This window comes from Leuciscus leuciscus (assembly GCF_965113295.1).
Source record: "Leuciscus leuciscus genome assembly, chromosome: 6".
Classification (NCBI taxonomy): domain Eukaryota; kingdom Metazoa; phylum Chordata; class Actinopteri; order Cypriniformes; family Leuciscidae; genus Leuciscus; species Leuciscus leuciscus.
Window position 1 is genome coordinate 25,807,960 of NC_138730.1, and position 27,224 is coordinate 25,835,183.

General features: G+C 37.6%; 1 protein-coding gene across 5 annotated transcripts in view; it reads left to right on the forward strand.

Moving 5' to 3' along the window:
- Nucleotides 1–26,681, forward strand: part of ppp2r3a (protein phosphatase 2, regulatory subunit B'', alpha) — a 77,015-nt gene extending 50,334 nt beyond the window's left edge. For 4 of the 5 annotated variants that reach the window (XM_082171985.1, XM_082171984.1, XM_082171987.1 and 1 more), the window contains 12 exons: nucleotides 17,077–17,343; nucleotides 17,871–17,974; nucleotides 18,063–18,165; nucleotides 18,625–18,699; nucleotides 20,661–20,747; nucleotides 20,857–21,013; nucleotides 21,250–21,298; nucleotides 21,391–21,480; nucleotides 23,307–23,482; nucleotides 23,905–24,023; nucleotides 24,128–24,234; nucleotides 24,376–26,681. In XM_082171985.1, the coding sequence (XP_082028111.1) occupies nucleotides 17,077–17,343; nucleotides 17,871–17,974; nucleotides 18,063–18,165; nucleotides 18,625–18,699; nucleotides 20,661–20,747; nucleotides 20,857–21,013; nucleotides 21,250–21,298; nucleotides 21,391–21,480; nucleotides 23,307–23,482; nucleotides 23,905–24,023; nucleotides 24,128–24,234; nucleotides 24,376–24,472 (1,431 nt within the window). In that variant the 3' untranslated portion in view covers nucleotides 24,473–26,681. Of the gene's footprint in view, nucleotides 1–14,349; nucleotides 15,717–17,076; nucleotides 17,344–17,870; nucleotides 17,975–18,062; nucleotides 18,166–18,624; nucleotides 18,700–20,660; nucleotides 20,748–20,856; nucleotides 21,014–21,249; nucleotides 21,299–21,390; nucleotides 21,481–23,306; nucleotides 23,483–23,904; nucleotides 24,024–24,127; nucleotides 24,235–24,375 lie in introns of those variants that run through there. The other variant, XM_082171988.1, reaches the window with a different exon arrangement.
- The last annotated feature ends 543 nt before the right edge of the window (nucleotides 26,682–27,224 follow it).

Here is a 27,224-nt window from a genome sequence, read left to right on the forward strand (position 1 = left end):
ATATCCTATTGTAGTGTTTATTACTATTTTACATTAGCTTTTGTTTTTATATGTTCAGTTTTATAAGGAAGTTTTAGTAATTTTGTGCTTTTGTCATTTATTTTTATTTTATTTTTAGTCATTTTAGTGTTCTACTTTGTTAGTTAGTAAGTTTGTCATCTAACACACACACACACACACACACATTGATTATCTCACTTTATACCCCGCTTTATGAGCATCGTGTGAGGTTCTGGTTATGTTCAGATGTCTTTGACAGTTCTGGCTTTTCACAGTAATTCTAAATATACTATAATTATGCATTATATTATGCGATTTCCAACCATGCCAAGGACACAGTCATACAAACTCTATTTCTTACTGTACTGTAATTAAAAATAACATGTTGCTGGTGTAGCCATCTCAGTATTTTGCATCATTAAAACCCATATTAAATCGTCAACATCATTCAAACACATACTAACATCTGCAGATAACTGAGACTTCTCCGAAACGAGGTTAAAATGACCATAGAGCAACACTTTGGTGAGGCACAGCTGAGTATGTTAATGATAAAGACAGGATTAGAATTTTTCGCACAGTTCACTTTGTACACCTGTAAACTAGGTTTGTACACCTGGCAGTCAAATACATTTTCAAAGTACATTTCGGTCTTTCACAGTCAGAATCACTCAAGTTTTGATCACAAGTGACAGTGTTTTTTTGCTCACTCCCTCAAGGACAGAATTAAAAAACGGAGTGAGTGAGGGTGCCTGTACGCCTTTTGTGTCCACCTTCTTATTTGCTCAAATTGTTTGCTTAGGGTCAGCAGGGAATTACATCACCGGCATGGCTGCCCTGCACTGAGAGGAAATGAAATCACAGCTGAGGTTTGAGCCAAGAAACCCCTTTATGTGCAACATCCTCCTGTGAATCACTGCCTGTTGCTATTTGTGAAGAGTTTCCAATACAAAAAGAGTAACAGAAGAGGCTATAGCTCTGGTACGTGGCAACAAGACAACAGCCTCCTCAAAATAACAGTTTGTATCAGTCTTAGCACTGATAGAGACCCCCAAGTGATGTCAACTTTTTCCCAGGGTTTAGGATGTCTGAGCTGCTAATATGGTACTTAAGCCTCCATTTGTGTTGGGGGCTGCTTAAGTCCTTAAGCTGGCATGGGGATTTGATAGAAGAAAAACAGGAGCTCTGTGTATCTTCCTGTAGCATGTCCATCAGCACTGAACAGTGGCTTGTGGCTTCCTATTTTTCAACTATGAAACTGTTGCTCATTCATACTCTCAAACTATTTATTTTCTAATGGTTAGGTGAAGAGTCTGATGGGATGGATTTGAGTTAACCAGATTTCTTGTGAGATGACCAAGTTTTATGTGATTTTTACAGCTATTTGTCAGAGTGATAGTTTTGTAAGATCTTTTACAGGAAGAACACAGAGTTCTGTGTGTGGTTTTGTGAGTGTTTACATCACTATCAGTTTAAAAATATCAAGACACTAGTGGTTCCTTTCGTGTTTGTTGAATTATGTATTGAGTTCATTTAAATGAGATTGCTTTTGTCAGAGAATTTAACTGAATCTTAAACAGCTTTTCTGTGAATCTACCAAACTAAACCCTCAGAGTAATTTATAGTTCTAACTGCACTCTGTAATACCTCTGGAAATTGGATGGTGAACTGTTGTGAAATTCTTCAGAAATATTTCAGACAAATACACTTTCAATTCAGAATATAGATTTTTATAAATGCTACAACAAATCTTTGTGAGGCATTATTATTATCAAATCAATGCTTAGCAAATCTAGACTTAATTAACTCATGGATGTGATCAAAACTATAAAATATGTATATGCAAAATAAAGTTTGGTTTTTTTATTTTTTTTTATTGAAAGAAATGAATACTTTTATTCAGCATGGACACATTAAATTGATCAAATACACACACACAGATTCCCCCAGGCAATCTGCCTTATGAACAGTTAAATGTTCTCCCCATGTGCAATGATAAATATGTGCAATACCACTTATATTTATTTGACAATAATAACCTACCTCTTTTATTCCATTCCCTGTGAATTCTATTCTACTCTGCTGTATATAACACACCTGTACATACAAATGCCTATTTTTGTTTATTTATATATTATATATACATATGTGTCTTATTCATATATCGTTATTCTTTATTTTTTATTTTACTATCTGTGTACTGTTGTTGTCTCTGTGTACTGGAAGCTTCTTCTGTCACCAAAACAAATTCCTTGTGTGCACATACTTGGCAATAAAGTTCTCTCTGATTCACACACACACACACACACACACACACACACACACACACACACACACACACACACACACACACACACACACACACACACACACACAAACGGACACGGACACAGACACACACACACTGTATACAGTTACATATATGCCTTTATTGTTCTGGCAGAATGTCATGGGGGGTGTCAAGTAGTCAGGCAATGCTCTTCACTTTAACATGCTGTCTGGAAGTTGTTTTCCAAGAGATTACCCATTATCCTGTGAACTGTGTGAAAGACAAAAATCTCATTTATAATGCAGTTTCGAAACCTTCCAGACTACTCATGTGCCTTACATTTGAGTAATCAAGAGCAATGTCACTTTTAATGCCTTTAAAGTACTTATTAAGAGACAATGAATACAGGCATGCTGAATTAAAAAAATGCAGTTGTCATTGAACAGTGTTAATGGCTGATTTTATCAGCTCGCTGAGAGGGAGCAGCGTTTTAATGGATTCTCATCTCATCATAATGAACCTTGTTTTGTCGTAGCGACGGTCACATTAACCTACTTTGATGCTTGCAGAGTTTGTTGCGATACATAAAATCAGTGGTGAACAACAAGCTATATTTATTTGAAATTAGTCTGTGTATCTTTAGAACAATTTTAAAAAATCATCTTCTACAGTTTGTGCAAGAGATCTCCAAATCACGGCACCTGAGACGTCGACGGCTATCCAAAAAAAGGAATATGTTTGAATTGGAGGAAAGCCTTTGATTTGGGCTCTGTGATTAGTGTTTTGTCACAGTGTTTTAGCGGGATCCATGTCACTGAGTTCTGGCTTTGGTGGGTATTTTTGCAGCTGGTGCTGCTGGGAGTGAGTAGAGGGGAAGAAAAGAGCACAAGACAAAAGGGGAATGGAAAGTAAGGTCTCAGTAAGCACTACTAGATAATCTGACCAGAGAGTGCTTGCAATGAGGTGGCCACAACAGACACAAGGACTTACGTTCCCATGCTTTTAATCCTCAGATAATGACTAGCTAGACCTGAAGAGAGTGAGTGAAATATTCATTTACCCTGACTCAGCTTTGGAAATTGTGCTTGTGTGTGTGTCCATGGCCTCCAGTAACCACATAATTTTTCTGTAAATCTGAGTCGTTTACTGTATGGTCTACAGGCATTAAGTTCATTTCAAATAGACTATGTGAAACCATTCTGGTGTTTATGGATTTGTATTCAAGAATCATAGTCTGCCATCTAGTGTTGTAGAGAGAGTTCGCAACATGAACATAGCTTGTACACAGCATGTCATGAATGGAAAAAGACAAATGTTTGCCGGCTTGCATCACAAGGTGTTTTTCCAATAAGCCGCATTTGTTGCGGTTACTCACTCCTGACTGTATTTTCCACCTGTAATCCAGTGTAGTCCATGGAATTTGGGAGGTGTTGGCCCAATGAAAGCTTTATCCTCGTCAGAGATTCCATCTCCCCACAGACTCACTCTTCAAAGGCTATATTGCCCTAACCAGACTGTATCCCCTGTCTAGAGATGTGACAATGCATTTTATGTTGGAACTCTCTAATCTTTTATCCACATAAAATGAGGTGCGTAAAGTTCCTGAACTGTTTTATAGGAGTTGGCTAATACAGTGAAATGATAAATGGACAGGGTGCGTGGGCGGATGAGACATTTCGGAATCCCAGGGTTCGTGACCTTGTGTCTCCTGGGTGGTAAATGGCATAGCTTAAAATAGTTTTAACAAGTCTAACAACCGCTTTAAATGTGGCACTAATGACTATGATTGTATGAGGTGAGAGAGACACATCATATTTCAAAGCCTCTGTGTTCAGTCCAGGTATTATGCTTGACATTCACATGGTTTGATTGATATCGGAATATCTTGGTTGAACTGTGGTCACATTATTTGTTCTCTGTATCAACCTGTATGAGTGTTCCGGTGAAATTTTCTCAAATTCTGTTTTGTGCATTTGTTCAAATTATGAATTTTAAAAATGTTCCTATAGATATGAATTTTAAAGGGTTAGTTAACCCAATTTTTTTAATTGTCATCAATTACCTCACTCTCATGTTCTTCCAAACTTTTAAGACCATATTTAAAGAATTTCTCAGTTTTCGAAGATGAAGGAAAGTCATACAGGTTTGCAATGACACGAGGGTGAGTAAATGACTGAACTACCCTTTAACTTTAGCACACAGATACAGTACATAAGCTCATTCCCCCATCTGCTGGTGAGGACTGTAAGTGCAGCAGGCCTCGGCTCATAGCAGTTCTCATGTACCTTACAGTTATGATAAACATATGCCTGTTTTTAATTGTATATCTTTCCTGTTTATTGCCACTGGTAAATTAGTTTAAGAATACAGGCTGTGATACTTCCAGTTGCACCTGTTGATTTGAAAGACACAAAACTTTGAAAAAAATGCAGCCACCTGAGTAGAATTCAGACATTATATATATATATATATATATATATATATATATATATATATATATGCATATTGAGCTATGTTTGATTACTCTGTGATTCAGAGGCCTATATATGCTAAACACAGACAGTCTGATGTGTTTATTTATACAGGAATCACAATCATGAGAAACAATTTACATTAGTACAACAGTAAGTGATGGGTATCAAACAAGTTGTTCTCCATTGTTTAATTGTATTTGTTTAGCTAAATCCAAGTAGATTGTTTTGCTGTTGTTAGTACCTCACTTTTTTCTCAACAACATCATAAATGTATAGGTCAAAGGAGGATGCTAACGTGGTAGATGTGATATGTCCGGGATAGCTACAGAACATACTACTTTAATGGTCGAGTACATGCAATGAAAGTACAGGAATTCTGACATAGTTAAGATATATAATGTTTTTCATGACAACAGTAAAAGTTGTGGTGTCTCATGCTGCAGTTCATCAATACACACTATTTTAGTGTGAAATTACAGTATATTCCAGGTTGATAATTGCATTACTTTTACAGTAATTCCACAGTAGGACTTTTCTTGTATCCTACGGCACTCTTGGAAATTTCCTCTGTAAAATCTACAATATCATACTATATTTCTACAGTGCATGTGCACTATGAAGGTACCTAACCAACAATGAATAGATTGTGCTGTGGAGTTTCTTGATTTTTGTTGGTTTTATCTCTGCTCCTGAACTTATTTTTGGTTCACTTTTAGCAGTTTGTGTTGTTTGTTTATTTTGTAATGTTCCGAATTTATCTTTTTTATTATTGTTATTTGTTGAGTGTCACCATTGTTGTGTTTTGTATGTCGAGTATTGATGTCTTTGCATCATTAGGTGATAGAAGAAGAAAATATATATTGTGTTGCTAGATGATGTCACACCTTTCAAAGATAAATCTGAGCAGCTGCTTTAGCATTGTGAAATATCCATCTACAAACAATTATGAATTTGCAATAAGATATTGGTAAATCTTTATGCTGAAATAGCGCTAATAATAGTATAGTTTGACCAATTTAGAATAAGCCAATTAGCCTATCTTATTTTATATTCTAGATTGTCATTGTTTTAACAAATGTTTTCATTTGTCACACTTCTGGCTTGGTTAGATCAGACATTTTTATATGAATATACGAGGTCCAAAATCTCAAGCAAATGGAACATTAATCACCATTATGGTGACTTCAAAACAATTACAGTACTGAACAATATAATTTCTTACAGTGGCATGGTTACAGACAACTTTATAATGTGAATTCACAGTAAAGAGCAGTGTACTGTGATGTCAGCATAATTTTGCTGTTGATTAACAGTAATTTGTAATAAAATGACCCAGCATGCATTCATTTCACTGTAAATTTCTGTCTACAGTAATTAATACTCTTTAATCCTGTAAATTACTTTTTTAAAGATTTTTTTACAGTGCAGAAACAAAGCTGCCTCAATAGAACCTTTCCATTTTAGTATGGCTTTATTTGCATTTTTGCCAAAAGGTTTTCAAGATCAGAACCTTCTTAACTCAGGAATATAAAGACAGTTTCACTGCTCCCCTGCATTTTGTTTTCAGGCTCTCTGCTTATTTGGTTGTAAAAAACGTGAGCAGGGCCTTTGGCCAGAACCTTCAGGCTGCTCTGACCTGCCCTGAAATAGATGGCAGCCAAGTGGTAAACAACAGCATGTGGAGAATACATTGAGCAAGAGCCACAAACACAAGGCCACCACAAATCAATTGCAACAATACTGCATGTTCGTCACCTCAGTCAATTACCAAGTATTCATCTAAGCTTGGAGCTTCCAAGTCACTCGTTAATCTGTCCTGACAGATTATTCACATTCCTACCCCACATTCCTGCATTGTTTACTACTTTCCAATCAACAGTCTTTGATAATGTATCCAAATAAATCAAGTGATGGAGTATTATAATGACTTAGATCAAAATAAAATAAAAAATACAAATATATGTAGTAATTTACCTAACAACATCTTCATTATGAAACAAGTAAATGTTTTTCCTTTTCACGTATAACAATGACCATCCTAAAGAATTATATAAAATACAATGGTGAGTACAAGAGCCGGTATTAATCACAAATCGTAGAAAGGCTTCTTTTTTTAATATATATATATATATATATATATATATAAATATATAAGTGCATGCATATAAATTACATCACAGTAATCAAACACTGGTGAAATGGCGGTATGCGCAATTTTAATTCTGGCCTTAAAAGGAAAACATTTTTAAATTTGAAAAAGAAATCCCAACTTTTACATTTACTAAGTTAGATAAATGAACATTATAAGTTTGTTTGTTTTTTAAATAGAGGAATAACATTTAAAGGGATAGTTCCCCCAAAAATGAAAGTTCTGTCATCATTTACTCACCCTCAAGTTGTTTCAAAACTGTATGAATTTCTTTTTTCTGCTGAACACAAAAGAAGATATTTTGAAAAATGTCTGTAACCAAACAGTTGATGGACCCCATTGACTTCCATAGTATTTTTTTTTTTCCTACTATGGAAGTCAATGGGGTCCATCAACTGTTTGGTTACAGACATTTTTCAAAATATCTTCTTTTGTGTTCAGCAGAAGAAAGAAATTCATACAGTTTTGAAACAACTTGAGGGTGAGTAAATGATGACAGAATTTTCATTTTTGGGGGAACTATCCCTTTAAGTGTAATAAATCCATTTGATATTTAATAAGTTAATTATTTAAGATTCTATTTCAAATGCATTTATTTTTTCTTATGTCATTCCTTTATTTAAAACAAACAAACAATAAAAATACATTATTTATGTACTAATGGTAATTTTTCTTTTCAAAATAAATGTTCTACTTTTTCCAAGTTCAAAAAACCCCCCCACTGTATATTGATAAATTAAAATATTAATGTAATTATTAGTTGCAGTATATGTATTTGACACATGAAAACATAAAAAAAAACTGACTAAACTGACACTATCAGAATATTTAAAGTACTCCTTGTAATTCCACTTCCACAACCTGAGGGGTTGATTTAACATGTCCTGCCTGGCACTGAGTGTGTAAATACCCGAAGTCGTGTCTCTCTAAATGAAGTTCATTTAGAATATTCTGGCTTTTGAAAAGCTGTCCCATCCTCCACGGGCCCAGCCTTTGTGAGCTGTCATTTTAATGGCACTTCTTTCAGTGCTCCCACTGTGTGGCTTTTCATAGAGGAAATCCAGCTTGGAATAGAATAGGCCCTCATAAAATCCACTTCCTCAATTCAACTCTCTGCCGAGTGTGCGTGAGGAAATAAGGCCCCTTTCATGCCCCCACATTCCTCAGAGGGACTCAGAAGTCCAGGTAAAGGGTTATCGCTATGGTGATGGCATTTGGCACTTCTATTTTCAAGCGCTTAGATTCAAACAGTGGTGTGAGTGTGTGTGTGTGTGTGTGTGTGTGTGTGTGTGTGTGTGTGTGTGTGTGTGTGTGTGTGTGTGTGTGTGTGTGTGTGTGTGTGTGTGTGTGTGTGTGTGTGTGTGTGTGTGTGTGTGTGTGTGTGTGGTGGGGGTATGGTATTTGTATGTGTTTCTAAAGTCTGCCCAGTGCCTGCTGCAGAAATAAACTGCAAATTAGAAGCTTTATCTTTGGGGATCGTTTTACACACATGGCAGTCGCTCCTGCGTCAGAGGGAGCGAGGGGAGGTGGGGGTGAGGACGAGATGGGCTGTCCAGTCCTGGTGCTCTCTTTCTGCACTGCAATGGAGAGAGATAGACGGCCTCTGCCATCTGCCCCCAGTCACTCCAACTGTTTGGGTTCAACATGATATAACAGAGTTATATGTGTAGAGACAGGCTTATGTGCTATGAACACCAGTTTGCTTTAATACTGTGTGTAAGGCTAAAAGGATGGTGTTGATATTAACAAGATGTTTGTGTTATTATTATATAACTCAGAATAGATCAGGATACTTTTTAGTATGGTTCTTTTAATAAATCTGGTTAAAGAAATTAGAATTGCATTATTTAATACCTAATGCATGAAATATTGGCCTCACACCAATCAATGTGTTTCGTAAGTCTCTATGAACAGGCCTCACCTGAAATTCAGAATCATATATTGCAATCAGTGCCTGTCTATACGAACTTGCAGCATCTTGTATTTGGGTTTCGTCAGATTTTCCTAGCATCTTGTGTTTGCTTAAGAAAAAGTAAGTTTTTGGAAAATATTGATAATGTTTAGTGCTTATTCAGTGCTATTAATAAAAAAAGAAAAAGTCATTTTTTTTAATCCACGCCCAAAATGCGTTATACATCAGTGTATATAGAAATGAACAAATCCATGATGGAATAATAGTGATTAGCCAGAAAATGGCTTATGATAAGTGATATAGAATTACAACATGCCATATTGACTTCTTTAAAACTAACATAATGATTTTGTATTATCTTCATCTAGGGCATTTTGGCTTTTTTTTTTTTTTTTAGCAAATGTTGACACAATTAGATTTAATTGTTTAAATTGATTAAATAATCAACATATGCATTTAATTTGATACAGTTTTTTAATCAGTTGGCAGGACCTTATAGCAATGCATTGTATGGTGCAATGATCCTAACATTTGTTAGACAGTGTTCTGGTGTTTAATGTCGTCATGTAACGTAAATTGCAATAGTCTTTTCATCCCTGTTGTGACGTATATTGAAGTAAAAAAGCTTCTCGAACAAGAAAAAAAAAGGTACGGCGGGACTTGATTTTGTCCATCAGGAATTGACTGGATGATTTTTATTTGCTGTTGCTGTTATGTCATGTGAGTGACAGGATGTCACGCCCTCGTGCCAGTAAACCTGTCATCAGAGAAGAGAAGAGATGTTGCTGCATGAGGGAGGGGAAAACATTTTGATTCAAGATTATGAGGGCACATTTGAAAAGAATATGTGCACGGATAAATAATTTATTAAAGGGTTAGTTCACCCAAAAATGAAAATTCTGTCAGTAATTACTCACCCTCATGTTGTTCCAACCCCGTAAGACTTTCGTTCATCTTCGGAACACAAATTAGGATATTTTTAATTAAATCTGAGAGCTGTCTCACTCCTCCATAGGCTTCTATGTTATTGAAACTTGCCGGCCCAGAAAGTTAGTAAAGACAATGTTTTAAATAGTCCAAGTGACTCCAGTGGCTCAACCATAAGTTTATCAAGCGACGAGTCAGAACGTAGGCTCACTATTGGCCAGCATCACACACATGACCAGCGTCGGCCAATAGTGAGCCTTCGTTCTGACGTACAACCCAGAAGCGCTGCGCTGTTACACTACGTGAACACACACAGAAGAAAATGAATAGTTGAATAAAGTCGTTATTTTTGTTTTGTTTTTGCGAACAAAAAGTATTCTCGTTGCTTGATAAACTTAAGGTTGAGCCACTGAAGTCACTTGAACTATTTTAACGATGTCTTTACTAACATTTCTGGGATGGCAGATAAAAATGACCTAGCAGCCTATGAAGGAGTGAGCCAGCTCTCAGATTTCATAAAAAATATCTTAAGTTGTGTTCCGAAGATGAACGAAAGTCTTACGGGGTTGGAACAACATGAGGGTGAGTAATTACTGACAGTATTTTCAGTTTTGGGTTAACTAACCCTTTAACACTGCTATATTCCATTAAAAATAAGAATTGACTATTTTGATTTCACAGTGACTTTAAAGATAACATGCTGGTTATTAATTTTTCTATCTATCCATCTATTGCTTTATCTGTCAGTCTCTATCCATCTATCCATCTCTGAAATGCAGGCACATTTGTCCTGTCCTCTTCTTACTGTTGTCTCGTCTCCTCACTTTCAGGAAGGATCTAATATAACTGTGCGCCTCCTTGGTGCCCCATCCTCCTCCAGTCTCAGAGTTCTGTGCTGCACTTGCTGTGCCATAAATCAAAGCACTAAGCATAGCTTTGAAAGCTGAAATTAATCTCTGAATAATTGCTTTCAGGCAGCTATGCAATTTTTCTAAGCATTTGGAGCAAAGAGCACCTTCTGATTGCACCGAGGTACCCATCACTGTCACACAGCCAATACCAAACACACATTGTGACGTTATAATGTTAGTGGGGTGCAGGGGTAGAGGGGTGTACTGCGCTTCAGCTGGCAATGGCATCCCAACACTGCGCAACTGAGACCTGCTGAAAATTGATGGAATGAAAACATTATTATTCCCACAAATGCAACAAATTTAGCTGGATTCTCCGGTAATTCGACTAAATGTGCCTCCAATAAGACCAATACACCATGAGTATTTCCAAATCCTAGAAAGCCAATGCACTTGTTGTGAAAATCTATCTAAAGGTTAAGAAGATCATTTTGATAGGTCATGGCTGTGGACGGGTGACACCCGTACATCACTCCGATACCTATGGAATCCCACAGAACTGATTTGCTGTTAATTAAAGACTCAGCGTGGTGCTGGAGTGTCTGGGATGATGGGAAGGAGACAGGTGTGATGAGTCCGGCTCCTGTCAGTGCAAGAACATACTCAGCACCTGCAGAGCCATCGAGAGGCCCGGGCACTGTTACAGCACGTCCTAGAACAAGCTGGCTGGCATAAGCAGGCAGACAGGTGTGACTCTGAAGTTGAAGCGGAGGGCCGTAGAAGTATTAACTCCTTGGTCATAGGATTTCCCAGCATTGCACAGCTCTGCCTGTCTCAGCGAATCCACTCATATGCTAGCACTGACAAGCCCATCTCTCCTTTAGCACCCAGAAACTGTTTCATAATCCAAATATAGGTCATGGATATTTACCTGTGGTAAATATTTACCTGCTATATGCTGTTATATTTTGTTTATATTAAAAATATTATTTTATAATTTACTTATATTGTTTATATTTAAGTAAATTATGCTTATTTAAATTATTATAATTGCAGCCTTATTACCTGTAGTCTTGGAAAGACCAACTAAACTAAAGTTGAATGTTCCTCACTCCAGCTGAAATATTCTAGCTGTTCTGATAGTATGATAGTATTAATTCTCAGCTACAGTTGCATGCACAAGGCTTGAAGTCAAAGAGACCACAATATAATAATTAGTTATGCCAACAGTGGAGGGGGAAACACACTTAAGGTCTTTAGAATGTAACCCTGGATCCAGAGCGAGTGCCGCTGGTTCCACAGGCACCCACTAGGCAAGGTGACACTCTTGTATTTATATTGTTCTGCAACTGAGGATGGGAAAGTCCTGGCCTGCCCTAGTGTTTCTAGGAATTCTGCCATAATTTGTCAGGCATCGTGACTTGTAATCAAGAAATGTAATCAAATAAATTACACAAATCCATAAGATTGCTAATACAATGTGTGCTTGATCCTCATGTTGTGAGTCACATCGTAAGTTTGGCCTGTTATGTAGAACATCTGCTGGAACACTTCTGTGGTCATTTATGACACTTCTTGGTGACACTTTATTTTACAGTGTCCTTGTTACATATGTTACATGTACTTAGCATAGTAATAACAGTACATTATGCATAATTACATGCAACTAACCCTCAACCAAATCCTACCCTAACCCTATAGTAAGTACATGTAGTTAATTCATATTACTCAGAACCTAAATATATTACACTGTAACAGACACCTTAAAATAGTGTTACCCAATTTTGATCTCGCATTTAGATTTTATTATAGAATAATTAATGCATTAATCTAAGAATAAATAGTTTATTATTAGCGTTAAAGGTCAGTTCCGTAAATAATTGAATGGTTGGTGAAAATAAGCATCTGATAGGATACCATACGATAGCTTGGTGTGAGGAACCAGAAAGTTTATCAAATGCTTTCTGATTTGCTTTCATTTTAACAAAAAAGTACATTTACCTCAAATGTTAGAAATCGCAAAAATTGGATGGTACAAGACCTGCGTATGAATGCGATCACTTAAAAACTAGCTTTTTGTTTTTTGCAAAGAGCACCCCAGTTTGTGTAATTCAGCTACATTAGAGTTAAAAGAAGTGAGATCAAATATCAAAAAACAGAAATGAAATGAAGAATGAAGAACAGAAAAAAATGAGCAAATCACAGAACAAACAGGCAACAAAATTAAGAGGTAATAATGATAATAGATCTTTGATCCATAGAATATTGTTTTGTAATATTATAATAATGGTGAGACTGGAAAATGACTCGAGCGGGATCTGAATTTGGGTCGTCCGCACAAAAGCACCATCATGCAACGTGTTGGCACACGTGAACCGTCCATCAGGCCTTGTCCCTGCCTGAACTTCACTTAAAAAAGAAATGGAGGACTAGAATTTCTAGCTCCAGCCCTGTCCGTAGTGCAGCCATAGCGCACATGTTCACATGCGCCTTTATAGTGGTTAAGTGCTCATAGTGCTCCCGTGGGGATGCAGGTCCTGTGTCATTTTGCCGTAGTAGATCCCTATAGTGTGCTAGAATACAGTGTGAGTCAGAAGCTTGCTAACTATAATCTGGTTCTGAGGTTACTTGTTTCATGGAAGATAACTTCATTAATGTTCTATTTACAGCAGGTTTGTTTTTCGGACTAATAATTGGCCAACACAAGAATAAGTATTTCATTACATGCACTTGGAACTGTGCATGCATCTCTTCTCTTCCTCCAATGGCTAATGGTGTTAGCAGCAGGCAGGCCTCTTTATGTCTCTCTGCCCACAGAGGAATCTTGATGCGTTTGATATTCTCCTAACAGCTGCCGGAGACAGAACGGGGAATGCTGGGATTGCTATGTACAAGTGAAAATGTCAGGAGGCCTCCTGTACAGAGGGTGTTATTTATAAGGCTTAAAGGAAAGCGGAGAAGATCTGCTGGGTGTTAGAGCTTAGTTACGCAAAGAAATCAGCTCCATTACCTCTGCTTTTTTTTCTTCTTAAAAAGTTGGTTGGTTTATTTGTGCAGATAAAATGTAAACATGGCACTGATTAATGCAGCTGTCTGTCAATATAACCCACACACCACCATGTGTAAATTTCTGGAAAGATAGCTGTTGGATAATTTATAAACACAGACACTAGGTGTCACTATACTTATTTAGTTCTCTGTTTTGTTGTTTACACAGGTATAGGGGATGGCAGACTAGCAGTTAAAATGTTTACACAAACATGGACTTGATCCCAGGCAATGTGGGAAATAATGAGTGTGAAATTGTTTATCATGATCATTGTCCTTGGAGTAGACATTTGTTTATTGTGGATATTATTAATAATAATAACAATAATAAATAGAATATCATATTTTAAATTAATAATAATAATTGATAATAATATTAAATATTTTTTCCTGGATCAAGAAAATGCTCTCGTAACAAAGGATCAGTGTCTAGGACTGACTTCTGGTATCCTCTCTACTCATAAAGCTATGATGTAATGCTGGTTTTGTTAAATCTACTCCTGAGGAAGTTTGAGATAATGAACCTTTTGCAGAAGGGAACAGTCCAGGGTTGGGTCAATTGTCAACTGGTAACTGTATGAAGAATTGGGCCTCAGCAAACTTCCAAGGGGGCCTAAAGATGATTTATATAAGGAATATCTTGATTTTTGTTGTTGTTGTTGTTGTTGTTTTAGCTTTTGATTGTTTTGATTCACCTCCTCAACAAGTGTGTTAGTGAGTGTGTGTGTGTGTGTGTGTGTGTGTGTGTGTGTGTGTGTGTGTGTGTGTGTGTGTGTGTGTGTGTGTAGTAGTAGTAGAATAAAAACCTGTATATGAGTTAGTCTAATTTTAAAAGTATGATTTTTAGACCTGGAAAAGTCATATAAATTAATAAAAATTGTATGACTCCATGCGCATTTTTAAGTTAAATATACATTTTTCTAGTTATGCAAAGCCCTGGAAAGTCTTGTCAGGTAGAAATTGAGTCAAAAGAATATTTTTAAAAATCCCTATTGTTTCTCCTTATCAAGTCAATCACGAACAGCTGGAAAAGTCATGGGGCCTTCGAATTTTTTTGTAGTGCACCAGTTGGGTTATGTCTGCCTTGAATATCAAGTTCAGTATCAAGTTGAGTATCGGTTAGTTTGAAACTTTCTAGAGCAGAGAGGAAGCTTTGTGCACTCCAGACATCAGTGTTGTTATGCTCTGGGTGCAGTGCCCTAAAACGCTGCCCTATTACTCCACTCCCGAAGTGCACCCCTTGAACTCTCGGGAGACATTTATCACAGGGCCTGGCCCTCCAAGCAATCTCTCCTCTCTCTCTGCCTTCCTCTGCACATAAACAAAGTCTTGGTCGAGCAATTTGAACTTCATCAGTGCTCTGGCTAACTTTAGCCTTTCTGTTTGGGGGTGGGAGGGGGCTTCCATTCCCATAATACAACTTGCTCACCCCTACGGACATTTGACACAGCTGATCCCCCTCCCCTCCATATCGGTGCGTTCAGCCCCCTGCTCATCAGGACAGAACAGGCTAAGAGAGAGAGAGGGGACTGGTCCGGGGGGCAGAACCCAGAGCGGCTCATGTTTCGCAGGGCTGGGAACCCGTTGGCTATGGACTTGAGTTGAGATTTTGTGTTTTGTAGTTTCGAAAGGCAATCAGGAGGCTGGCGGCCTGGCCTCTTTGGTACAATGCTCCTGGATTCCAGCTGTTACAGTAGCAGGCACGATTCTAGGAATTGTTCCGTGCGCCAAGACACATCCACCTTACATCCCTGGACAAAGCCTGGCAAATGAGAGTTTTGAAGTGAGTGGAACAAGAGCGTACGAGTGACACTGGCTAGAACGGAGTTTTCTGCAAGTTCCTGAACGGAAGCTGATCCTCCTGAGGACCTACTGTTGGAGTAGCTTGTCCAATTTCCTTATTTGGAGGGTTTTTCCTCATTTCTCACTTTTTGAATCTTTTGACATTGCCAATATGATGATCAAGGAGGCCTCGTTAAGGGAGGATCCCGACTTGCGGGGCGAACTGGCCTTTTTGGCCCGAGGCTGTGACTTTGTCCTTCCGTCACGGTTCAAGAAAAGGCTCAAGTCTTTCCAGCAAGCCCAGGTCAGTAGCCAACCTCTGTAGTTCAGTAAAGAATGCCATAGCTAACTCTCACATGCCAGACAAGACAAACTATTCACAGGCAGATACCAACGTGTTTATTAATAGGATAGTGTAAGGGGGTGAGGCAGGACAGGAATACAGTGTCCAAGTGTTGCGTACTGGAGCTTCGAGGAGGGGGGAGGGAGCGGACGGGCCGGTCCGGGTTTGAGCCACAGCTGTTCTCTTCAATACATCCATTTGGTCCTGTCCTGCCTTCAGTAGATTTCTTCAAAAAATTTCTGTTTGATTAACAGTAAGACTGTGCCGTTTAGAAATAAGCGGCCTCAGGTGCACGCTATGACTCAAGGGTTTTACCCAGAGACCAGAATAAGAACAGTATGTCAAGACTATGTATAGAATGTGTTGGACATTTCCACAGCTTGTTATTAGAAGTTTAACCTTGGTGCCGCAATGTCCTGTCTGAAAAGAATGAAGTAAACTGACATCAGCTGTTAGTGTCGGGCCTGTGAATTAGACTGTAAGCATGCAGTGTTTTGGAGCACCATGCAACATGTCCCAATCATTTATCCAATCCACAAAGAGTTGAGCCCAAATCACTCTACTTCACTATTATATCAATAAGAAAAAAATGCAGGTGGAAATAAAAGTAAACAAACCCCCTTGAAATGAAGTATTTGGCTTGTTTTGGTGAGGGCGAGAAGATTAGGTGGAAAATATCTGTCTTATTTTTTGCTGAGGAGTTCCTGTCATCACATCGGCAGGAAAGTTGATGAGACCGAAGTTAATTGATCAACGTGAATATGCAGAACGAGAGCCAACATCCTCGCACAGCAAGTACCGGAGAAAAGTTTTCATAAAGATCGCTTGCGATTAAGTAGGCATTTTTAATGTCACAGACTACTTTAAAGGCATTGTTTACTTGTTAATTTGATACCGCATATTACTCTAAATACTTCTGTAGAGATTGGACATGATGCTGAAGTAAATGCTTATGAGAAGATGTGCACTAAATATACAAAATATGTGCTGCCTTGATGTCTTCTCAATATTGGTTGAAGTCATTCCTGAAATTTTCTTTGTATTACTTATACATCTTGTCACGCAATGTCGAACATTGTATATTTTTATATTAAACAACCACTGTTAACACCATTTTTTCATATCTACTGTTTGCTTCATGCACATCTTCAGCTCAACTTTTTTAGCTTGGCTTCTTCGATCTGTTGTGGAATGACATTCATATTCAGCTGAATTTCTTTGAGGTCTTGTGAAGCAAATGTTGAACTTGGCCTAAACGGTTGTCACACCCATGGAGATCCTTATTCTTTCTCTTATTGTTTATCTCTCTGTGTCTCAATAGATCCAGCCTGAGAAGAAACCTGGAACACCTCCTCCAGCTCTTGCACCTGCACCCTCCTCGCCAACCCCACGGTCACCCAGTCCTCCGCCAGCCAAAGTGGTGGCCACGCCCCCACCCTCCTCCATAAACATTCCACGCTTCTACTTCCCCAAAGGCCTTCCAAACTGTGCAGCCAACTATGACGAGGCCATTGCCAAAATTGAGGCAGCCTTCACAGAGTTTGAGGAGGAGAAAGCTGACATTTATGAAATGGGGAAGATAGCAAAGGTGCATATGAAACTAGAACTGTTTTTCCTGAAATGAGATTCATAGTCTGAACCGTTCTCAATAGCCTTAGATTGACAGCTTTGAACATGCAAGCTGACACTTGTTTTTCGAAGTCTTCGCCAGCAGACCTGCTTGCCAAATTGTATTGCCACAGCATTACGATGGATGCCGTCTCTAAACAACATTCTATTATATTTTCTCACATTTTGAATAATATTTTAACATTAGCATATAATGAAGAAATATTAACAGAATAATCCATCCTGACATTTACACTATGAGAATCAGATATTTGGACCCTTAAAGAGGATCAATCTTATAATTTACATAAATTATTTTTTGTTTTTTCATAATTTAAGTAATATTGAGATTTAATAAAAATGTGTTATCAGCTTTTATTTCTTTCTTTGAACAGTACATGATTATAATTATGTATTAATTAATATGAATTAATTAATATTATAATTCAATGTCAATGCCATTTAAAATGCAACGAAAACAGAAAATTCACGCATTGCATTTCACAGGCATGCGGATGTCCCCTCTATTGGAAATCACCAATGTTCATTTGCGCTGGTGGAGAGAGAACAGGTTTTGTTTCTGTTCACTCATTCATTGCAACATTTAGAAAGTAAGTGTCAGCACACACATCACATCACATCTTTATACATCTTGTGTGGCATTGGATTGAGACTTTCTGCCTTTATTCTTCTTTACAGGTTATTGCACAGCTGCTACGATGATGCATCCAAGTTTGTTTACTTGTTGGCCAAACCAGGCTGCAATTACCTGGAACAAGAAGATTTCATCCCTCTATTACAGGTTGGAACATTACTCTTGTGATTCATTGTTTTTTTAACAGTGCATATAGCTGTGAAAAATAAACCTTTTGGAACCACCTGTATTTCTGCATCAGTGATTACTAAAAGTAGATATGAACATATGATAATGAAGAAAAGAAGTCTTAGGTAAATGTAAAATAAAAAAATATGCGACCAATAGAGGATCTAAATGGTGCACAATTTGTTTTGTTAAAATTGTGAAAAAACAAAATGATTTGTTTTCCTGCTTTATATTATATTATATTATATTATAATCTTTCCAAACTGACTGTCTCGTGTTGGATATTAGAGGCTATTTTTTTATTATAGTTTGTAATAGTTGTTTTATTTATTTTTGTGTTATAAATAATGTTACATTTAATAAATTCATTACATAGGTAGTCTAAAGGATATTTGTAGACTTAAACTCAATCTTGTTTTTGTTTTGTTTTTTGATTAGGACATTGTGGACACTCATCCAGGCCTGACATTTTTGAAAGATGCTCCTGAATTCCATTCCCGGTACATCACAACAGTAAGCATCTTTATGAAGGGCTCAATCACACAGACAGAAGTTTCTCATGGGGATAAGATTACAGGAATTTTTTTTTTTTAAACATCGCTTCACAACTTTTTGAGTGTCAGCGTCTGTCAACTGAGTTTGAAAGCCTTGTTAGCTTATTTAGGTGTTTACAGTAAATCAGATCCAGCAATCTGAGCTGGTGAAGCGTCGAAACAGTGAAACCTGGAGTGCGCCTGTATGTCTGTCTTTCTGCCTGTGGGACAGCTGCAACACGTGCTGTGAAGGGAGATGGAGGGGGTGGGAAGGGCAATGGCGTCAAAGTGGCCTGACATCACGGAAACACGGATGCCACCAAAGGTCTTGCACAACCCCATATTTAGACACTTCCTTGCACTGGTGCACTGGCTGACACACCCCGGTACCAATTTCTCCTATGAGGAATGATCTACCATGAAATGTTAATCCACACTGATGTCACTGTTTCTCTTGGAGCCTGAAGCATGGGGCCTTTGTCACCACAGGGCTAGATATAACCCAGTATGTCTCCATATGACCAGTCGCTAGACATCTGTACCTACAGGCAGAAAGAACTTCTGGATGGAATGTTCAGTAATATTTAATACAAATTGAAAATTCTGTCATCATTTACTCCAAACCTGTATGACTTGATATTTCAGAGCTGTGATGGATGGAAGATGTAGATTCCAACAGTTGTATAAGCTTAATTAAGATGTCCCATTTCTCTCTGGTTTCAGTGTGCACTTGGGCTGTTATTTTTAGAGTATCAGATTTCCACTACACGATTATCGTGGCCAAAATAGTCACATTAGTGATATTATTGTGTTATCTATTGAAATTGCGAATAAATAAATAAATAAATAATGCTATCAGTCTTTCATATGTAGAGTTTCTCGCTATCGTCTGTCATCTCCGACAGTTTTGTGCAACAGTAGTAGATACAAACTGCGTCATCATCGTCATCTTTTTCTGTTTTATGATGAGTGCTAACAAGCGTTAAGCTGCAATACTGCCACTTACTATGTTGGAGTGTCAACCTGAATTATTTAGGTTATCATTTTTGTGTTTATTTTTATTTTTATTGAAGAACACTGTTATCATCAACACACCCATCGACACCCCTGATAAACACATTTGCTCTGCAAAATATCACTTCTTATCAAATGTGGCATCACTGAAATCCAGAGTATCATTTCTCAGTTAGGCTTTGACTAGAGGCCATTATTTAGAGGTTCCAGGTTCTGGAACTTGTTTAAACATTTTGGGCCAGATTTACTAAACAGGGCAAATTAACGTGAGAGCGCTTTTCCAAAAAAGCGCAGGTGGGAGTGGAAAGTTTGCACGTGATCTACTGACGACACGTGTGCACATTAAAGAACGCAGACGCAGCCGGATCATTTCCATAATGACCAACGCAAGAACGCAAATTAGCGTCTGGTTTAAAACATACTTTTTTGGGGCTTTAAATAATAGCACCAATACCAGTAAATTGACTTGCGCAAATCTTAGGAAATCACCTTGCATGATTCATTTAAATACTCTCCTCCCATAAATTTTGCGTCTGAAAGGGAAATTTCTAGAAATGCATATTCAATAAGGTCAGCCGCAAAAATAACCCTGTCCACGCCTCTTCAGCGCTAATTTTTCACTGCATGTCTTTAGTAAATCCTGACAATAGTTTTTTGATGCCAGAAGAGTTAGTAGATCTGGCCCCTAGGCTTTATGTATTTGGATTTCATGATTATTATGATGTAGAACATGTAGAGAACATCTTAAAGTAACCACTTCAAAGACTCTTTTTGGATTATGTCCAAAGTAGTAAATTATTTTATTGTCGATTGTTCCTAGATTGAGTGTTTGAAGATTAAGCAAGCACTTTAGTCTAGGTCTTTTAAACTTTTCTTTAGAACTTTTTGACATCCTTAACTCCATGATGTCCTTTCTCTACTCTCCAGGTGATTCAGAGAATATTTTATACGGTTAATCGCTCCTGGACAGGCAAGATCAACATGACAGAGCTCAGAAGAAGCAACTTCCTCCAGGTAAACACTATTAAATGCCACCATAACTCTAGGCCTTCAATGTGTTGAATTAAATTTTCCAAACTCGAAGGGACTTTTTCATCAGAAGCCACTCTTGCTGTTTCACTAGACTCTCGCCCTGCTGGAAGAAGAGGACGACATCAATCAAATTACAGATTATTTCTCTTATGAGCACTTCTATGTCATTTACTGTAAGTTCTGGGAGCTGGACACTGACCATGACCTCTTCATTGACCCCAAGGACCTGGCCAGGTACAATGACCATGGTAAGTACACAGTGAACCTTTTTTTGCTCTAGATGAGTGTCATTTGTTAGCTTTTATCACTATTTAAAAGGAGAATTTACCCAAAAATGAAAGTTCTGTTATCATTCACTAATTTCTGGGTAAACTATCCCTTACATGAACTTGTGAGTCTCATTCAGATTCCAAACAGAGTTGTGGACTGTGTGGTACTGAGAAACGGCTTTTGATGTGTCTCTACTCTGTTCTTCTTTTCAAAGCTTCATCAAGCAGAATCATTGAGAGGCTGTTCTCAGGATCTGTTACAAGGTAGGACCTGCTGGGGAGAAATAATGTAGTATCTGAGATTTACTTGGGTGGCATACATGTAGCTTATGATACAAGTTTGTTCTTTCTTCTAGGGGAAACTCAGTGCAGAGAGAAGGAAGAATGAGCTACGCTGAGTTTGTTTGGTTCCTCATTTCAGAAGAGGACAAAAAGAACCCCACGAGGTAACGACAGATGAGATATCACAAATATGATTGCAAATTCTAGATCAGTTTTGAGAACACGTGTTATAGTTTTTGGTATTTTAAATAAATCTGAAATAAAATAGACATTTTAAATAAAAAAACTTGAGGTGCGGTGACATTTACTGTTGCTGAGCGAACTTTTGCCGATGAAATCCAGTCATTTTAAAAGAAATCTGCTTGATCAGGAGTTTCAAGTGAGGGCGATCAAGTTCCCCAGGCAGATTTCGTTCATGAATTCGCCATGGTGACCTAAGAAAAAGCTGTTTGGTTCGAAAGGGACTTCTGTGTGAGCTGTGCTTTTTACATCACTACATTAACAATGGACAATGGAGGACAAATTTCACTGAAATATCACTAATGTGACCAAACCTTTAAAGCTGCAGTCCGTAGCTTTTTGGGGTTAAAAATGATCCAAAATAAATTTGTGAGCAAGTACATAACCAGCCAGTGTTCAAAACTATCTGCTTGCCTCAGCTCGATTCAAAACGGTAAGCTTGTAATAATGTTTTTAATTCCAGTGGTACTGGTGGATTTCCACGGGAAATTCGAGCATGTCTTTGCGTCATTACGTCACATCTGTACACATAAAGAAGGAGTCTCGGCTAGTAGGCTATATTGCGTGTGAGGATGTTGGTGGTGGAGATTTATAGCCTTTTCTCACAGCACTTGATATGATTAAACTTATCGATTTGATGGCGGATCCAGAAAGGTTCAAACGGCAATCACCAGTGACAACTGGAGATTCACCCGTTGTAAAACGCGAAAGACTTCGGAGAAAAAAGAAGAGAGCAACCAGCCCATGCGAAAACAAGGATAATATCGAAAGGGCTTTAAATGTAGTCACGCAATGCTGATGTTGTTAGCATTAACAATTTGAGAACAAAGTATAATTTGCATGGTTTGACGTGATATGATAAGCGATCGTTAGATTTAATCGGCAGATTTAAAAAAAATGTTTTTGGTTGGCCAGAACAAAAGTGGATGTTACTTACTTACAGAAATTATTATGTTGGTCATACTTCCAAAAAGTAGAATCTGTGATTCCGAATGACAGTATCAACACCACCGGCGCAGTGACTGACAGCCGCACATTCTCCTCAAAACATTGGATTCATCCGTGCTGTGCCATGCTGAGGCACAACCCACGTATAGTTGATAATTCCGCGAATAACTGTAATTGCAGATTTCAAACAGAGATGGCGACAAAGAGGAACAACTGCGGACTGCAGCTTTAAACATAAACAATAAAAATTTGAAATGTTGCCTTGGCAACTAGCTGAAATAAGTAAATTTGAGTTGAAGTTCTAAAGTTATTAAACTGAAATAAAAATAAATTAAAGGTATAAATAAATAAATATAAAAAATAAAACCATAACTAATAAAATAACTATAAATAAAATTCTTTATAAATGAAAGAACATTACAAAATTGCTTAAACTAAAATTAAAAGAAAAACTGATCATATAAAAATAAAAGCTAATTCAAAATATTAATAAATATGATAATAGTATGTAAATAATACTAAAAATTTTGTTTTTAAAAAGGTGTTATGATTGATTGATAAATTAACTAGACCCATATAAAGTAAGCATCTAGTCTATCTTTTCTGGAACATAAATAGAGATTGATGGCCTAAAAGGTATTTAGACACTGAAGCCTAAGTTTTGACAAAATATCAAACAAATATGCATTTTTAAAAGAAGCACTGTACAAACACTGTTTGAAGTGTAAAAATGCCTAAAAGTGTCCAAATACGATATACAATATAAAATATAAAATAACGATAACTCTCTCTCTCTGTTCAGTATAGAGTACTGGTTCCGCTGTATGGATATGGATGGAGATGGTGTTCTGTCCATGTTTGAACTGGAGTTTTTCTATGAGGAGCAGTGTGAACGCATGGAGGGTATGGGCATTGAACCACTGCCCTTCCAGGATCTCCTGTGCCAGATGCTGGACTTAGTGAAACCAGAATGCCCAGGTAACAAACCTATTCTGATCCTCTCAAACTCATAGCTCCATCTCACCCATATTATATTCAGTCAAAACAGGAAGAACATGAGGCTACCTCTAAAGTAGAAATAACACACATAGTCTTAGTGTGTAGTATACATGCTTTAATCCCATGTTCTGATCCCATTCCTTTCTCTTTCTCACTAAATTTCCTGTCATTCTAGAGTTTCATGTCAGTTAAAAGCCCATAAATGACAATAAAAAGCTCCACCATGAATTTAGTAGTAGTAGTGAATTTAAAGTAGCTTTAAATAAAAGTGTCTGCCAAATGTAAACATGTCAATGGAAGATACTGATGAATTGTATCCCTTGAATGCACAGGAATTTGCCTTTCCAATGAATAAATGTACAGTGTATGTAATGTAAACAATTGATGATGTCTCTTGGCAGGTAAAATCACTCTTCGAGATTTGAAGCGCTGCAGGATGGCACATATATTCTACGACACATTCTTCAATCTGGAGAAGTACCTGGACCATGAGCAGAGAGATCCCTTTGCAGTGCAGAAGGTAAGAGTTTAATGGGTTGCATTTATATCCAGATCCACTGTGCTGGATGTTATATATGTTAGTACTCTGAGCATTCTGTAACTGTAAGTGTGTGTGTGTATCAGGATTTGGATAGTGACGGTCCAGAGCCCTCAGACTGGGACAAGTATGCTTCCGAAGAGTATGAGATTCTTGTGGCAGAGGAGACAGCCAATGAACAGCTACGAGAGGGGTGAGTCAATGCGCTCTGTAATGGAATGAATTCGCTACAGAGTTCATTACATTGCATAGAGATGAGATACCAACTATATGTGGTTGAACTTCATATAGCATAGGAGTATGAAGCTTAACTGTTGCATGCTTGCTTTTGCAGATCTTTCGACGACGATTACGAGTCCGATGAGCTCACGGTCTCCTCAGACATTGGAAGTAAAATGGATAAGCTGGTCATATCTGATTTATCGGCATAAGTTGCCGTTTTTGTCTACACACCATGACGTTGAATGGAGAACCACCACGCCATATTTTCCCTGACGTGTCAAAAAGGGAAAAATGTTTTTCTACATTTCATTAAGGACATTTGTGTGTGTGTGTGCATGTGTGCAATAGAACCACATCTAAAACCAAAAGGCTTCAGACACCCACAAAAAGGCTTTATGTGCAATATGTCTTAACATGTAAATGTAAACTCAATGTTTTTCACTCTCATACTGATAATTACATCCACTCCCAAACTAAACTGCCGGCTGGTTCCATCCACCCTTCACAAAGACTTTGATGTGAAAAAATGACTTTTTAGTAACTTAAGAATGAGTTTAGAATGTGCTTTAATGTGAGTGAAACTATATGTAATGCTGCCATATATTTTTGCAGGGTGGGGAGGGAAATACTAGAGAGACTTTATACTTGTGTGGCCCGTAATTCACGGAAACTAGTCCTCTCAGATTAAACCAGACATTTAAGTCATGAGATCAGCACATATGTTGTGCTATGCTGTGTTGCACATTATGTTTAAGGGACGTGGCAACGGTGCAAACGTGTTGCTCCCAGTGGTCACTGATGGTATTGCATGTTGTTGCTTAAAGAAAAGACTTTTTAAGTGTTTGAACTTAATTACAGACATAAAACCTCCTTTTACATATTTCCAGATGAACTGACCAGGACAATCTTAGACTTGAAAGTGCTTTTTGGAAATGTCCTTTCTCAGCTATATGATGTTTTTATCTGGGGTTGAAATGGTCACATCTTTTTCAAGAAATGTAAACGTGAAATATATATACTATATATATATATATATATAAATTCATCATACTTTTCATCCTCAGTGTACAGAGACATTTGTCCTATAGCATTTTGTGTATGTATTTAATTTCACCTGTAATCATGTAAAGAGAGCTGTAACATACTATTTATTTGGCGTGGACATTAACTCACAGTCCTTTTGACCCCTGACCCCTTGGTTGACCACTCAATCAAGTCACCAAAATTCAGTGCTATTAACTAGAGTTTCCACATTTAACGTCAATCATATAATCTGCAATGAATTGGAATTGCAAAAAATAACCATCTCATAGTGGTCTGCCATTGGTCGGTCAAACAGGTAGTCCCGCCCCGAACGCACGCCATTGGGTTGAAAGCGCCACAGAGCCACAATGTTTACAGGGAAATCAACCTACGCTTGCTTATAGTTCTCTGCACATTAAATTGGAGGGATTGGAGAAATGATTTTATTATCCAAAATGACAGACTTCAGCTTTACTGATAGAATGTCTCTTAGTGCTGGCCAGCCAGATTAGTGATTTACAAATGTCTCTCTGTGTGCTTGATGGCCAAACCTCCCTCCACTCGATCAGACTCTTTGGTTTATGTAATTAGTGTAATATATTTATATATGTGAAGTGGTTTTGTTTGTTTGTTTGTTTTTGTTTGTTTGTTTTTGTTTGGCCAGCCATTTTATGGTTTACCAATAGCTTTTCCTTGTACTGTAGTCTAGCTCTTTTTTGACCTAGGACATTTATTTTATATAGCCACTGTAAATGTCTTTGTATTTTATTTTTCCCATGTGATTGACTCTGCCACTGAGTGGTAGGGGACATTTAAATTATGATATATCTCTAAACTGCCAGTGTTATATAATGTGCATTAAGCTGAGTGGACAGGGGCTTTATGAAGGAATTCAATATGAAATTGCTGACAGGTGACAATCAACTGGACATGTTTCTGCAACTAATGACATGCAAGTAGCACTTAGAAAAAAAACAGAGCAATACAACTGCTGTAGTGTTACACTTTTATCAGGACTATTAGACATTAAAACACAAAGCTGAAAGTAAACTTGACTAACGCTACAATCCTGGTTCATCATTTTTATCACTAGCACATTGAGCGCTATGCAAATCTGATCTTCTGGACAGCTATTGGCAGCTACAGAAGCTGTAAACAACAAAACTTGTTAGTGTGCAACTTTTTTCTTCTTTTTATCTTTTTTGAGTTTTATATCTTTCCACGTGTTCTTTTTTCTTTTGGATCTGATATGCCTTGCTTGTAGACGGTGAAAGACGGGACTTGAGTAGCTTGATCTCTTAAGTGCTCTGATGAGATGGCTCTGGTGTTCGCATGAATTTTCCCTCTTTTTTTTCTTTTGGAAAATTATGAAAATAAATAAAAATGTTAATTCATGCAATGCCTACAGGCTTTTCATTCATGACAGTAGGGAGGTGCATGTGCCAAAGCTGGTCTTAGGGATAGTTCACCCCAAAAAAACAATTCTGTCATTAATTACTCACCCAAAAATTACTCACTCAAAAAGTTCATAAAGAGATCGTAAAACTAAGCCATACAAATAGTGCAGTTTAGTCCAATTTTTCTGAAGAGACTCGGTCACTTTATATGATGAACTGTTTGAATTTAGGCTTTTATTCATATATAAACATTGATCGGCGAACATAAATAGAACAACTGAACCTGATTGACGTGCGAGATCAAACTACTTGCCGAATCTCAAACGTGCTGCGAAACACACGAGAATTAACCTCATTAGATCTTGCGGAAGCTCAAAGATGCTGCGTAACATGAGAATGAACCTCACTGGTTCTTGTGGAAGCTCAAACATGCTGCATTACATGAGAATGAACCTCATTGGTTCTTGCGGAAGCTCAAACTTGCTGCATAACACACGAGAATGAACCTCATTGGTTCTTTTGGAAGCTCAAACGTGCTGCG